This window comes from Opisthocomus hoazin, chromosome 2, assembly GCF_030867145.1.
Source record: "Opisthocomus hoazin isolate bOpiHoa1 chromosome 2, bOpiHoa1.hap1, whole genome shotgun sequence".
Taxonomy (NCBI): domain Eukaryota; kingdom Metazoa; phylum Chordata; class Aves; order Opisthocomiformes; family Opisthocomidae; genus Opisthocomus; species Opisthocomus hoazin.
This window is the reverse complement of record NC_134415.1, coordinates 6,342,664-6,358,048: the sequence shown is the minus strand read 5'-3', so window position 1 is coordinate 6,358,048 and position 15,385 is coordinate 6,342,664. Positions and strand designations below refer to the sequence as shown.

At 46.2% G+C, this 15,385-nt stretch overlaps 1 protein-coding gene across 2 annotated transcripts in view; it reads right to left on the bottom strand.

Moving 5' to 3' along the window:
* The window catches only part of DISC1 (DISC1 scaffold protein), a 229,127-nt gene extending 214,214 nt beyond the window's left edge, over positions 1-14,913 (bottom strand). For both annotated transcript variants that reach the window (XM_075412179.1, XM_075412177.1), the window contains exon 1: positions 13,374-14,913. In XM_075412179.1, the coding sequence (XP_075268294.1) occupies positions 13,374-13,533 (160 nt within the window). In that variant the 5' untranslated portion in view covers positions 13,534-14,913. The remainder of the gene's footprint in view (positions 1-13,373) is intronic.
* Between the last annotated feature and the right edge of the window lie 472 nt (positions 14,914-15,385).

Below are 15,385 nucleotides of genomic sequence, written 5' to 3'. Positions count from 1 at the left end.
GGGGACATAGAGAAATCAGGAGTGAAGTTGAGCCCAGAAAGCAGGGAGGGGTGGGGGGAAGGTGTTATTTTAAGATTTGGTTTTGTTTCTCATTATCCTACTCTGATTTAATTGGTGATAAAATAAACTAGATTTTCCCCAAGTTGAGTCTGTTCTGCCCATGACAGTAACTGGCGAGTGATCTCCCTGTCCTTATCTCGACCTACGAGCCTTTCGTCAGTATTTTCTCTCCCCTGTCCAGTTGAGGAAGGCAGTGACTGAGGGGCTTTGGTGGGCACCCAGCCTCCAGCCAGGGTCCATGCACCACACAGCCAGAGAACGAGATGTGTGAGGCATGTCTGTTACTACATCTCACATTTAAAATTCATCTCTGGTTGATGAGCCTCTCTCCAAACCTCACTCAGATTTCACCCAACCCACTGCCATCAGCCTAGGGTAGCTGCAACTGCCAAACTCACATCATCAACTGCTCAATGCAACAGCTCCTTTCTCAGGCTCCCCAGTCACCACTTACTCTACACCCGGCTCTGCGACCCATCCTGTGGTCCAGCTGATGGACAACGAAACACCTTGGAGAAGAAGACAAGCAGGTCTGAGAAAACAAGCCAGTACCAGCACTGGGCGCCTTCAGCACAGCCAATAACAGAAGACACTTAACCTGCCCACAAATACCCAGTCCAATTTGTTTTAAGCCTGTGAGTATAATTCTAACTTCTAGTTAAATAACTGAGAATCATCTATCCAAAGAGGCAGGAGGACACACAAGCTGCAAGCCTACAGAGAACACTCACAACAGAGAACCAACACCTCTTTTGTGAGTTTTGGGTTTTTTAAGGTTTGCTGGTTTTCTTCCCGGAGAAAAAACCCTTTTGTTCCCAGCATCTGTGCACCAGCCTGTAGAGGCAGTCCACGCAAATGTCTCAAAGTGGAGAGACTGCTCTGGTTCTTTCAGTCAAGATCTGAAAACAGCTTCAAATATTACACAGAAATAGGGAAGCGAGGATTTTGCACAGAAACTGTGAAGTTTAGTTAGGTCCTAAATGAATTTGCAAACAACACTTATGGGTTTGCAGTCATATCCCGTAAGAGTACTTCATCAAACATGCATGTAACTATGAAATTAGTACACAGCAGTCCTTCTCAAGAACAGTCTATTTCACACGCCACACTTCTCTTTCATCACTCTGTCTACGGAGTGACAGTGTGGATTCCCACTACTTCTGCTCAGTCAGATCATCTACAGCAAGACTCTAATATAAAACTCATCGGGGGGGAGGGGGGAAGGGAGAGAGGGGAAAAAAAAAAAAAGAATGAAGTGTGAGAGCACATTGACAGCAGTCAATTTCTAATTCAAGCACAGTTTGAGTGCTCCAGCTTGGAGATTTGAATTTTTAATTTCACCAAGAGAGTGGCTTCCAAATTAAGCAGCTGATGCACAGTCAGTCTGAAACTAGAATTGAGTTTACTGAAATAGAAAGTAATTTTCTCTTAACAGCTCAGTAGTGATCACACATAATGAAAATAAAACAACGTGGCAGTTCCTATATTGCCAAGGGTGAGGAGTCAGAATGCTTTTAGCTTTACAATTTAATATCAGAGTCCCAGGACAAATGCTCCTCCTTTGCCTGCTGAAGGAAGTTTACCTTACAGCCCCAGTCAGGCTGTCAGGACATGATGTCAGTGCTGCCTAGACAGCAACGGAGGTGGAATGGAGCTCCAGACATCAGGAAAGCGGAGTGGTAACTTCCCACAGAAAGCACAGCACCTCAGGACGCTGCTTAAATACAAGAGGCTGCAAAAGCCAGGCATGTGCACAACCTGCAGTGACAGCAATGCACGGGACACGGAGCCCACCTGTAGCGAGCCGGCAGGCAAACGAGCAGCACTGCTCCCCCAGAAAGACATTCTCAGGGTTTTGCAAGAACCCCTGCAGCTCTCCACGCTCCCGCAAAATGCCTGTGCTCAGGTATTCTCTGCTCTTTGCAGCAGCCATTGCATGGATTCTGCTTTGGCTGGCTGACAATAAACCACCACTGCAAGCAGTGAGATGAAGATTCTCAGCTGAACCCACAAGGCACCGAGTGCAGCACTGCTCTCCTGCTCTCAACAGCTGCGCAGACAACTTCAGCCAACACAAGGTCTTGCTAAAGGCCAGTGGATTACTCGGCATCATCAGCCTGCGAGGGGTCAACCTTTGTGCTCCAGTAAGCCAACGCATTCCCTTAGAGACCTACACTGGTGAGCAGGAAAGACGCACGTGGGATCCCCTCTGAGATCTTGGGATCCCACACAGCTCAACCTTTACAACCCTTACCCAAGGCTGTAGACAGACAAAACAGAAGTTGGAAGTTTGTTTCATTGGGCCTGAGAACATCAATGTGAAGACATCAGCTACATCTTTTTCCTCTAGCATTGAGGAAAAAAATAGATGGGTCAGGTGAAATTCTGAGATTATCTTATGAAGCTATGGAAGAAGTAGTACAGCAGATATTGCAGAAACTGCAGCAGAATACTAACCACAGGCAAGAACACCTCTTTTCTGGCAGAAATCACAGCTCCTTGTAAATAAGGTGGGACAGAAGTCCCTAGAGCAAGTTAGATATCCAAAAAAGAAAAACACATCACCAACAAAACATTAACATTCCAGATGTGCCAGCACAGAGCGATGACAATCAATACAGAGATAAGATGATCTCAAGAAAGGGCTGGAGAGCACTGAAAGGCTGCATCCCCACCAGCGCTAGACAGCCAGCAGCCCACACCTGGCATTTCCTACCCACGTCACCAGGTATGGCAGGAACACTGCCTCCGTAACCAGGCTCCTGGAGCAACAACTCACACACGATCTGAGCGACTGCCTAGTCAGCTCCAGGCAGGAGCCGAGTTACCCCACGCACCATGACCGGAGACTAAGGACTCAACAGGACCAAAGCCCTGTCTTCACACACATTCGAAAGCCACGCGTGCTAGAGGCAGACAAGGATCAGGGGACGCAGCCAAGCAGCAGCCAGACCGCAGGCTGAGGGAGGACATCACCAACACCGACAGATCTACTGTGATTGCCTCCATCCCAACACTGCACACGCTTTCCACCGCTCCCATCAAACCCTGCCTTCCTTTCCACCAACTTCATTTCTCTTCTTGGTCTCCAATTAGTTCTCACAAACCAACTGCTCGTTTCGCTTATAGTAAGTGAAAAATACAGTCAAACCAGAAATCTTTCCAATTGCTGCTCTGGACCTTTGACTGAACTCTGCATGGGTCACACATAACACTACACAGTCCAGAGCGATAACCACCCACAAAGCTCCCAAACAATGCTCAAAGCCAAACAGAAATACTCTCTTTCCCCATATCACTCCTCAGTACCACAGCCTTTGGTCCTTTTTGGTTTATCCTTATTGTCACGACCCTGACACAAATAAGCTTCCCCCAGTCCCCTAACAGCACACAAGCACATCTCAACTTACCTCCAAAAAGCCTCCTTGCATGAGCTTCCAGCTCCCCAATCCCCTCAGACCATCCCCTCCCCCCCAACGTGGAGAGCTTCCTGCTCCCCATCAGCAGAGCTCAAAAGCTTCTAGGCTTCTCCAGGTGCACTTAAATGGGGCCCAACCCCACTTCAGCTGTGTCCACTGATTTGGCTGCTTGCCTCCAGGTGCTCATCCTTTTGGCTACGGGGGCTTCACCCAGTTCTCAGGCCTCCTGTTGCCTCTTTCACAGCACACACACAGTCTGTATGAGCATCTAAACCAAACTCCCCTCTGAAGGCACACTGGCTCAGTTCACCCCCTTTGAGATTATCTCAGTGAAAACACTCTTCCAAGAGCTACCTTCCCGTGACTGTAAATCACTGCTATTCACGTCTAGGAAATCAAGACAATTACCTGCCACAGTTTACTCTGACACTCTCCCTGGGCTAACATATACTAGCTAATAATACAAGTTACGCTTATTAACGTATGATGCTCAACAAAAGCACAGACTTTTGCCAGAGGGTTTTTTAACTTATTTCTGTCGTGCACCATTTGTAATTCACTGAAGAATTCCCACCTAAGTACAAGGCCACAGGATCTGCCACCTATTGTTGGACCTCACCTGCCTGTTTTTATTACCCAAGTAAATTAAAGCACAGTATTAATCTTCAAAGAAACTGTATCCTTACATGAGATAGCTTGCAGATGTTTCTTGGGCGCCAAGAAATCTGTGATGTTGTAATGAAACAAAGTCTTAAGCAAAATACTTCAAGTTAAAAAATAATGAGAAGTAAACACAAAAATCAGACTGACCTTTCAAGAAATATTCTCTATATTAAAAAAAAAGATTGTTTTGCATAAGCCAATGAAACAGTTTTTCAGGTCAACAAATTCTGGATTCAGCTTAGCATTTTTAATGGATAAAAAAGGTGCAGATTGTACCATATGGTGTTAAACACGCACACCTGAAAAGATCTGCTTCAGTAACAAAACACTTGGCAGAGGAAAACTAAGTGTCATTCAAACTGTTTTCCAGAACAAACAGAGATCATTAACTCATTAGTTCAAATACTCTTTTTTTTTAAAAAAATTTGTTACTTGCTTTGGAACACCTGAATTCAGAATCCAGGATTAGCAGGGTCCTGTGCAAGGCAGCGCGCGTTTGCCTGTCCCCTGCAGCCGCGTGGGACAGGCCCCTGGGTAGCACCAGTGTAGCAGCAGGGGATTTCTCCCCCTGCCTCTTCCAGGTTTAAGCATAGAACTCCTGACAAGTATTATTATTAAAAAGCAGCAGCCAGAACTGCTGTAGTTTCCTTTCAAGGAAAGCAATGCGTTTTCAGAGACATCTGATCCCATCGGTCCTGAGGTACAGCAGTAATCCGATGCATGAGTTTGTGGTTAAAGCAGACCACGTGAGGAGCTACGCAACTTACCCAAGTCACAAAGCACGTCCAAGACAGAACTAAGGACTTGCACAGGATTCCTGAAAGACAGCTAGAAAAAAAAAGCATTTTCGCTATAAAAATACACCTAAGGCTTTGTGCTTTTACAACTCTCGTCTTCGTTGAAAAGACTGGAGATTTGAAAAGCAGCATTTAGATACTTTTATCTTAATATTCTCAAAATCATCAAACCTTGGAGTCATGAGTTCCCTCGAGGTAGATCCTGCAATAATGCTACTCCGTATGGGATTCTGTACAGTGAAGTTGCATTGGAAACTTCAGGTTTAACTTACATTTTCACCAGAAACTTGAAGCAAATACAGACATCATATCTAGATGACTCCTTAACCTATCTATAATATGACTTGCGCCTGCCTACGTTTTTGTACTCCAAATCTAAACAAGTCTATACTAATCCACAGATCTGATACAGGAAAGCATATTTATAAAATATCTGTGTCAAGTAAGCCCACCATGATGGTCCATGGACAGAAGAAGTTCATTGACGGGCTCTTTTAATTCCCAGATGAAACCATGCTACCTTTAAGCTGGAAGCCTTTTAAATCCTCTCCTGACCAGGGGAAAGGAAAACTCACAGTATTTTGAACGTAGTTGCAGAAGTTTCACAACCTAAAAAGCATCCGCTCCCTCCAACTCTCAGCGAGCAGGAACATCTTGCCTTACTAAAACAAAGAGCTGCCAATAAAACTGTGAGAGACACTGAGAAGACACGTGGATTTTCGTTTCTGTACAATAAAAGTGTCTTAGTGCTTTATTGAACAAAAACATATGAAATGTCTTAAATTACCTTAAAGTCTGAGTCATAAGCAAGGACTTTTGTACTGGAGAAAGCCATGAAGGCAGAACTAAGGACATCTTTAAGGTTAGAATGCCCTCTTTGGGTATAAAGATATATTTGCAGCAACAGTAAATTCCAGCAAATACTGTGCTAATTTTATGCTATAGGAAGGAAAGTAAATCAAAGAATGTCAAGTGTGCTACTCAAAAACTTTTAAAGATGTTATACATGGCACCTGATTACCCTCTACTAGGAACAACATTCCTAAGACGCTACATACCAACCAACAGCGAGATAACAGCAACCCACACACAGCAGCACACGGGGGTAGGACAAGAAAGGGATGGGCATAACTTAAAAGAAGAGACATTCAGTCTGGATACAGAGAAAAACCTTTTCACTCTGAGGGCAGGCAAGCAGTGGAGCTTGGAGGTTTTCAAGACCCAACATGACAAAGCCCTGTGCAACCTGGTACAGCCTCAGAGCCAGCCCTGCTTCAAGCAGTGATATGGGACCAGAGACCTCCCGAGGTGCCCTCCAACCTGAACTGTGCTATCATATCTCTAAGTTCTAAATACATGACTCAGGATTTTCAGTATTCCACCAGTTATCCACACACACACAACAAAAGTTCAAGAGTTTCATCTGTGAAGATGAAACTTTGCAAGAAAGCAATTTATCCGATTTAACTCCACAAAGGAGTCACAAGGAAGTCAGTAAACAAGTTTCATCACAACCTGGAAGCTGGAAACAGCTGACTTTCTACGAACAAACTTCAGAATGAAGTTTAGTACTTGAAATAAACAGGTTCTCAGCAAGCATTTAAGCATCCAGCATCCACACAGAGAGAAATCACGAGCTTCAGTGATCACAGAATCACAGAATCACAGAATGGTCGGGGTTGGAAGGGACCTCTGTGGGTCACCCAGCCCAACCCCCTGCCGAAGCAGGGTCACCCAGAGCAGGGTGCACAGGACCGCGTCCAGGCGGGTCTTGAATATCTCCAGAGAAGGAGACTCCACAACCTCCCTGGGCAGCCTGGGCCAGGGCTCCGTCAAAATGGTCAGTGATGGTCAGTGCCTTAAGCAAGGCAGACGCAGCAAGGCATAATAACAGAGGAACTCCTATTGCTCCACAGCAGCAGACCTTTAGTAGTTAGCTGGTGATTAAATGATGCTCATGAGCATCACTTCAATGTCACTCTGATCTACTGCAGTTATTTCACAAAAAGTTTATTATTGAGGCTTTTTTATTGGCTATACAAACCTTGGAAAGCATTTCTCTCAAGGCATTATTCAGTTTGCTATATTGAAAAATCCTTTGATACCTTTTCCTAGGCTGCTTGCCAACCAGAGGACAAGACGGAGCCATCTGTGAGGCTGTAACTGTCTGAAGACACTTGCCTTTCAAAAACATAATCCCTTAAATGGTGCCAAGGGTATTACACACACAAAATCTAACATCACTTCTGAACAGCTGCAACAAAACCTGCCACTCACACAAATTTCCTGGCAAAGGAAGGACGAAGCCCACCTCCACCCAGGGAAGACTGCCTCTACCCTACCCAGTGCACGAAGTCCAACTGTAACGCGGGCACGGAAAAGGCAAACCTGAACACTGCCACGCAGCTGCATCAGGCAGCCATCAACTGTGCCACGGATGTAGATGTTCTCTATAACTGAGTGCACAAACACAGTTATTTCTTTATCTCCTCCTTCTCAGTTTTATTTAGAATTTGAAGGATTTAGGGGCTGGTCTCTTTCTTCTTCCTCTACTTTGCAGTGTTGGTGCTTAAAATACATACACAGGCTGCTACACAGAATACCTCAGAACCGGTTTACGCTGTCCTCCACAGTGTCTTTACCTGGTCTGTTTGGCTTTTCTATCATTATTACTACTATTATTATTCCCTGCTTAGCTCCCCGCATTTTAATCTTCCTTTTAAAAACTTCTCTCATATTTTATATCCTGATTTTCAAGTAATTAGAGACCCTTTTTAGATAGCTAACACGTAGAACAATTGCTCCTAAGAAGAGACCTGGAAGAAAGACAGCAACCCCATATACTTCTTATACAGCTTGTAATGAATAGCCATACTGGCCTTTTGAGATTAAAACCACAGCCAGCCTAAACTTGCTAGGGCCATGCTTAATGCCCAGGCTTCCAACTTAATGCCTAGGCAAAGCACACAGTGTCACTGAGACCTGGCAGCGCAAAGCGCAGTAACATAAGAAGTGTGTATATCCAAACCCAGCAGAAAGGTCTGGACCCTCATCCAGAAACTCAGCGCTACACCAAGCTCACCAGAAACACAGCAAAAGTGTCGTTACACACTGTTATCACTAGTTATAACCAAGCTAAATTATTTTAAAATTATGTGAAATTAATTTGGAAAGCCAATGGCATAAATATCCACAGCCTATTCAACCCAAAGATGAAAAACCTTACCAGCCGCGCTCTAAGCGATAAACAGAAGGCCCTGAAGAAAAACTGGCCAAGCCAGCAGATTTCACACAGGGCAATCAGAAGTCCCATGGATTGTTCTCCCCAAAATGTCAACACTGGTTATTAGTTCCCAGCCCTACGTTCTACACAAAAAGATGATAATAAATATACTTCTGAAAAACAAAGCATCATAACTACACTCAAGGCAGGCAGAGAACACCTCCTTGGCTAACGAAATGGTTCCTAACTTGGCCCTGGAGCAGATGATCCCACGGAAATCTCTGCCATTGGCAAAAGCTGGCGCTGTAGCAAGAAAATTCCCAATCATCTGCTAAAAGCACAAATGCCCTACCACTAGTGCTCGCTGCACACAAAGAGAGAGGCAGGATTTTCCTGCCTTACAGCAACCTGAGACCTCTGACGAAGCGGGATTTGTCCCCTGCTCTCCGCCCTCAGAGGAAGCAGCCAGCCAGCACCGATGCACGGCTCCAAGGGGATCAGCTCTTCTCCCGGCCAAGTCTGTCCAAGACCCTGGCAGACCACAAGCACAGGAACACTACAGCAGCTGTCTTAGTCATGGCCACATTCAGGTTTCCCAGGGGAAGAGAAACAATCAAATCTGTTGATTATTAACTAGTTTGGGAGCAAAAAGTCACGGAGGATCAGCTGCACTGGTTCTGCGCTCCAGGCAATGGCAACCAGGCCCTTCTCACTCAACTTCAGTGAGGGTCTCCTGAAGATTTTCACTGCTCTTATCAAATAAAAATGTCCTGCTGTCCTAAACAAGGGCTCCAGCAGGACGGGAGCGAAGTTCCAGCACGGCCCCCTGCCAAAGCAGCGCTGCCCCACTGCAGCGGCAGCACAGCCTGGGACCATCCACGGTGTCCAAGAGCATCTCGTGACCCTGAGACCTGACGCACAGATGTTGGCACCCCTTCCGTGTCACCCTCACTGGGGACACGGCAACCACAAAGATGTTAAACTGCAGGAAACCTTGCTACAGCCATGTCAAACACCACCAAACTCAGCAGCTGTCTGTCCCGCTCTCGTGACATTGGTGAGCCTACCGCTGTTCAAGAGCGGAGCTGGGAACGCAACACATCCACAGCTCAGCTCCCACCGGTCGCAGCCTCAACGTTCAGTGCAGACACTGACAGGTTAACGCACTGCTCAACAACAGCCAAGCCCCAGCAAGCAGCTGCGCTGCCCACTCCCCCCATCACCGGGGTCTCCACGGGCCATGAGCAATGGGAACCACCCGGACCTTAGCCCAGCGCATGAAACCCAGCCTCCTCCCTGCCTTAGTCACCATCCCTGGCCAAAACCCCAACAGAGCTCTTGTCTCCAAAGCCACGCTCTCCAACAACAGGGGAAAACAAGCCCTCCCTGATACAACCAGCTTAGCCTCACAACAAGAAGTCAGATATTTTATGGGGCTGAGGCTGCCTGGATTTACTGGACTGAACAGGCTTGATGATGCTCTTTCCCTGGAACCTCGGAGTGTGTCCCTGCAGTAAAACAGTGCATGGGAAGGGGAACAACCAGACCACAAGAATTAGATGGCTATAACATAAGGAAAAAGGCTGCGGCTGTAGGCATTTGACCTTGCAGGTAGTCTCCACCAGGACCATTCCAGATGCCTGTGTATCTGTGATAGTGATAATCCATCAAACTAAGCTGATATGTCAGTGGAAAGGATGCTTACCATCTATCATTAAGGATGGGAAACAAAATGCTTTCAGTATCCCACTAAAACAGCAAGAAAGCAGCTTACTAGCAAGAAGAAATTGTCTTTCCTCGTCCCAAGCTCTCTGGAGACTTTCTGGCTTTCCAAAAACAAAACAAAAAGACCCTAGGAATGGTTTCCTTCAATACTTCTCAGATCAAAAGGCCTGACCACCAATTTAAACTCAAAGTACTGCCAGACAGATAAGCTGAGCTAGGGACCATCCTGTTCACCCAACCAATCAGCAAAGTCGTGAAGCCATCATCAGACTTCATTATCTACAGGCACATTGAAAACATCACTGTCATTTGATTCTAGTTTTCCAGTAGTATTATTATTGTGATGATGATGCAGAATTTAGCAAGGTCTTGAAAAGCCACATTGATGCCGCACGCCTCACCTTACACTGATCTGGAGACTTACAAAACAATTCAGAAAATTTAATAATATCAACTCCCAGTTCCTGCCTCTCCCACAGATACTTTCATTCTTACCCGGTGTTACAATACCCACGATCAAAGTCTTGACTTCTCGTTCCACTGGTTGCCTCAAAGTCGCTCAGCTAACAGATCTGCCTCTGTAACAGTCTCCTGCCCCACAGACCTCTCAGCCCAGCAGAAGAAACCTTTCAACCGGAGCCCACTAAACCCCTCCAACCAACCAACTCTTCTGTCGTTGGAGAGAGCAGGGAATGTTCACACATCCCACTTTCACTCTGCTCCCAGTTTCAAGCAGCCACTTCTCCCACGCAACTCCTGTCTGAGGAGATTCCACCATCTGAGCATACATACGCTGTGTTTAGCAAATTATTGTTACATTTGCAGTTCTGACTCGGGTGCTGCTGGAGCCAATCTGTACATGCAGGTAACGCACACACTTCTGAAACGAAAGGAGCTTCCTAAGCACCATTAAGAAAATGCACTTTTCAATTTCCATCCCTAACTCTGACTACACAGCTGTTTATGTAGTAAATATTTACCTTTCAAGGTAAAATCTAAATGTTTTTTTTACACTTGTTGCTGTTACAAATAATGATATTGACAGAAGGCAAGCAGTAAGACAATTTACTCTGACACGGGGGTCACACAACTCACACACGTATTTGTAAGGCAGCGAGCGAGGAAGGAAAGGGAGGAGGGGGTGAGAAAGAACAGCAAATGCCACCGATCACGTTCATTAGGCAGCAGGGTCCCAATTAGTAATTTATCACACCGAGATAATAAGAGATGTGCTGGAAGGAAGCGTGGCTCTGAGACGAAGGAGAGTCCGAAACAGCGAGCGCAGCACTGTACAGTCCGTACAAAGCGGCGGCAGAATCCAAATTCCGCGTGCCCCAAAGGAATCACGCCGAACAAAGAAACCCTACTCGAGGCAGGCACGTGATCTCACCGCTCTGTCTGCAGACTTCAGATTAGTCATTAAGCCACTTCACATTCTCGGCATCAGTAAACAGGGAAGTAACTCCACGTCAATAGCTAATTCAATTTCCATACAGAAACCCCATGTTTAACAAACAAAGCGGATCTCGGCTCCCACAGCAGCAGTGGCCAGGAGGCTCGATAAAGAAAGGTTTCTCCCCGAAAGAAAATTTCTTTTTCAGGTGAGCAGTTCATGGAATCTATGCCTACACGCTAGAAGAGAAGAAAAAAGAAAATTAAATGGAGTGTTAAATAGTTAACATTACACAGAATTCAGTAAACACCTCCAAATAAGGATACTACCGTGCTTAGCACAGGCACAGCAGCCTTTGTTCAGTGCCAGCAGGCCAAGTTTCCCCTCGTGTGACTGCTGATGTACAAAGGGCACATTCATCCCGAACACACAAGGGTTTCACAGCAGCTTTCCTTCAAGAATACTGAATAGTATTACAAGATACCCTGGGCTCAATCCTAATTTAAGTGACATAGCATGAAAGGGCCACTCTCTGGAAAAAGACACACGATGCTAAGGATGAACTCGGAAATCACTATGGCAACTCCGCAGGTTCCTTTCCGCTCACCTTCGAGGCCGATACTCCGAAGGAGGTAAGAAAACCCCTTTCCACGGGAGCCGTTAAGACGCGTTATGGCCAAAGCCAGAAAAATCCACCGCGTGTCTGCAGCTCAATCAGAGTGAAGGTTTACCCAAGGAAATCCAACGCTAAAATGAAAAATATCGTAACTCCCAACGAGCGCTCGGGAGGTGTTATATCCTCCAGTAAATCTCGATTGAAAGGTCAGGTGGTTCCGTAGCTGTCGGAGGCCCAAGTTACGGCGAGCAAAAAAAGCCTAACCGAGCGTGCCTAATTTGTGGACAAAGTCAGAATTAACCTTTCGGGTTTTCGCTTTTGTGAGCACAAAACGTTGTTTGGAGTGCTTTCTGTCTTCCTGTTCGTCACAACTAATTTATGCTGGTGCTAATAAATCCTCTCTGCTGACACGGCCCCACTACAATTCCAGCAGCAGCAGCTTAGGCACAAACTTTTGACTTCACTTTGCTGACGAGAACAAAGGCCGATTTATCTAAATTTAGAGAGGGAGGAAGCCGGCGGCAATACAATACTCTCCTCTGATGGCTCTTCAGAGGTCCGTGCTGCTGCACTGCGATCCTCAGCGTCGTGCATGAGAGCGGGTTATTTTCACCGCCCATTCTCAAAGAACTATACAGAAAACTGGTAACTTTGATAGCATAAGCACTGGGTAGTGAGAAAAAAAAGACATAGCTGGACACGGTCTTAATCTCAAGAGCACAGAACACTGTTTGTGAGCACTTCAGGGTTTGTTTACACTCCCTTAACCAACCACGACCACAACATTTTAAGTTACCACAAACCCCTAAACTCAGCTTTTTTCTTTTTAAATCAAATATTTATCTCAAGCATCCCTACTTTCCAGTTTCATTAAGTGCCTAAAAGCCCTATCGGTAGCAAAAATCTACTGTAGCTTCAACTGGAAAAACACCCTCGATGCCTTCCTGGAAGGAACCACAACTTCAGCAATGAGATGGGGGAATACCGACACAACACCACTGCAGGGACTTCGTACTTAAACAACAAGAAAAATTTAATAAAGTAGAACTTCTCCGATTTTCATGAGTTACCATAAGGCCAATCGCAAATTAGCAAGTAAATGAAAGAATACGAAAAGACAAAGCCAGAGGTAACGCACGCCAGCGTACTTTGTTCATTTCTTTGAAAACTCTCATTTACTTTCAATCACCAGTAGCGCTTGCTGCTCTACCTTCCGCGGCGTATTTTGTAAAAGCCTTTCTTGTAAAAGCACTTTGCTGCAGAGCTCTTAAATCACTATTCAAAAGCACAGCAAAAAGTTACTCAAGCACTTGTACACAAAGATTAGCGTGGATTACCAAAGCGTGAATGAGCTGTTCTCTACTGACATGTCGGCAAGGACGACTGAAGTCTTTGCAGAAAGTCTGGCTGGACTAATGGAGCTCAGAGAACCCCAAACAACCCAAAAGGCAGCAGGCAAACCGGGCGAGCAACACACCTTTCTCACCCAGCTCTCCCGGGAAAGGTGAAGTGGATTTTTTCCAGAATTTCCCCACGGCTCCGGACGTTCGCCAGCACCAGTGTCGGTAATGCGGGCAGCCCTTGCTGGGGCCGGCTGACGGCTGCTGCTCCGAGGGAGGAGAAGGAGGGCAGCTCATCCACACCGGAGGTCACAGTCTTACAAAACTCAGTTTTTCATAGAAGTATACACGCACAGGTTCCCTGTTAATGTGGGAGTTTCCTTTTTCTTCCTCTAAGCCAAGTTTGGAGGTACTACATGGGTGACTTTTCTAAGTGCAATGTTAATTCCCTCTTTGCAGTTGGTTATTAAAAAAAAAAATAAATTAATAATACATCTTTGTATCCATATAACTGCTTTCACACTGACTGAAGTGAAATTGAAGGATTCTGAGTCTATCAAATTAACGCAGTCTATGACACGAAATTAACGCAGTCTATGATTCTATGATTTTTTATGGTTCCATGAAATTCACAGAATCGTAGGTTGGAAAAGCCCTCTTAAGATCATCTCCCCAAGCCTGCAGCATTGGATGGGGTTGTTGTGACCCAAGGGCAGGACCCGGGCACTTGGCCTTGTTGAACCTCACACAGTTGACCTCAGCCCATCGATCCAGTCTGTCCAGATCCCTCTGCAGAGCCTTCCCGCCCTCGAGCAGATCAACACTCCCACCCAGCTTGGTGTCATCTGCAAACTCGCAAAGGGAGCACTCAATCCCCTCATCCAGATCATTGATAAAGATGTTAAACAAGACCGGACCCAAAACTGAGCCCTGAGGACACCACTTGTGACCGGCCACCAGCTGGATTTAACTCCATTCACCACCACTCTCTGCGCTCAGCCATTCAGCCAGTTCTTTATCCAGCGAAGAGTAATTAAATAAAAATTAATTAATTCAGAAAATTAATTAGGAAAATTAAAGCATTCCATATGACATTAAAGCATTCTGTGATTCTATGATTTTTGATGACTATGAAATTAAAGCATTCTATGATATGAAATTAAAGCATTCTATGATTCTATGATTTTTTAATGACTCTACAAAATTAAAGCATTCTATGATACAAAATCAAAACATTCTACGATTCTGATTTTTTATGATTCTATGAAATTAAAGCATTCCCTATGACATTAAAGCATTCTACGATTCATGATTCTATAAAGTTAAAGCATTCCCTGATTCTATGATTTATGATTCTATGAAATTAAAGCATTCCCTGATTCTATGATTTATGATTCTAAGAAATTAAAGCACTCCCTATGACATTGAAGCATTCTATGATTCTATTATTTTTTTTTATGCTTCTATGAAACTAAAGCATTCCGATTCTCCGATTCCATGACTTTTTTGAGTTCAGAAAATAACAATGATGTTACTTCAACGTTGGAACACGCTCACTTAGCCTACACTTACTGCGAAATCAATGCTAACATCACCGGGGAGTTAAAAAAAAAACATTTGAAGTCCTAAAACTTCCAGGCATCGAAGTGAAAGATCCGTATTTTTTCACCTAAAAGCCCTAAATCCACCAGTGTGTGTGTGTCTCCCCCACCCGCCTTCCCCGGCCGGGAAAAGCGCTGCGGGCCCCGGCCCCGGTTCGGGCTCAGCCTCCCTCCCCCAGGCCCCCGGCCCGTCCACGGGCCTCGCTCGGCGCCCCGCACCCCTTCCAGCTCCTCCGGGCGGGCACCTGCCCCGCCGGGCCGGCGGCGTGAGCGGGGGGAGAGGAAGGGGGGTAACGGCGGGGTTACCCCCCCCTCACGCCCGGCCCGGCCCGCCATCCCCCTCAGCATCCCCCGGGCCCGCAGGCCGCCCCCCGCTCACCTAAGCTCGCCGCCTCCCCCCCGCCGCCGCCGCCCCGCCCGTCGGTACCGCCCGGCCGGGGCTGCCACCGCCACATCCCGGCCTCCCCCCCCACCTCTCCCCGGGGCGGAAAGCGGCGGTGGCGCCGGCCCCTCCCAGCCGGGGGCGGGCCGCGGGGCGGGAGAGGGCC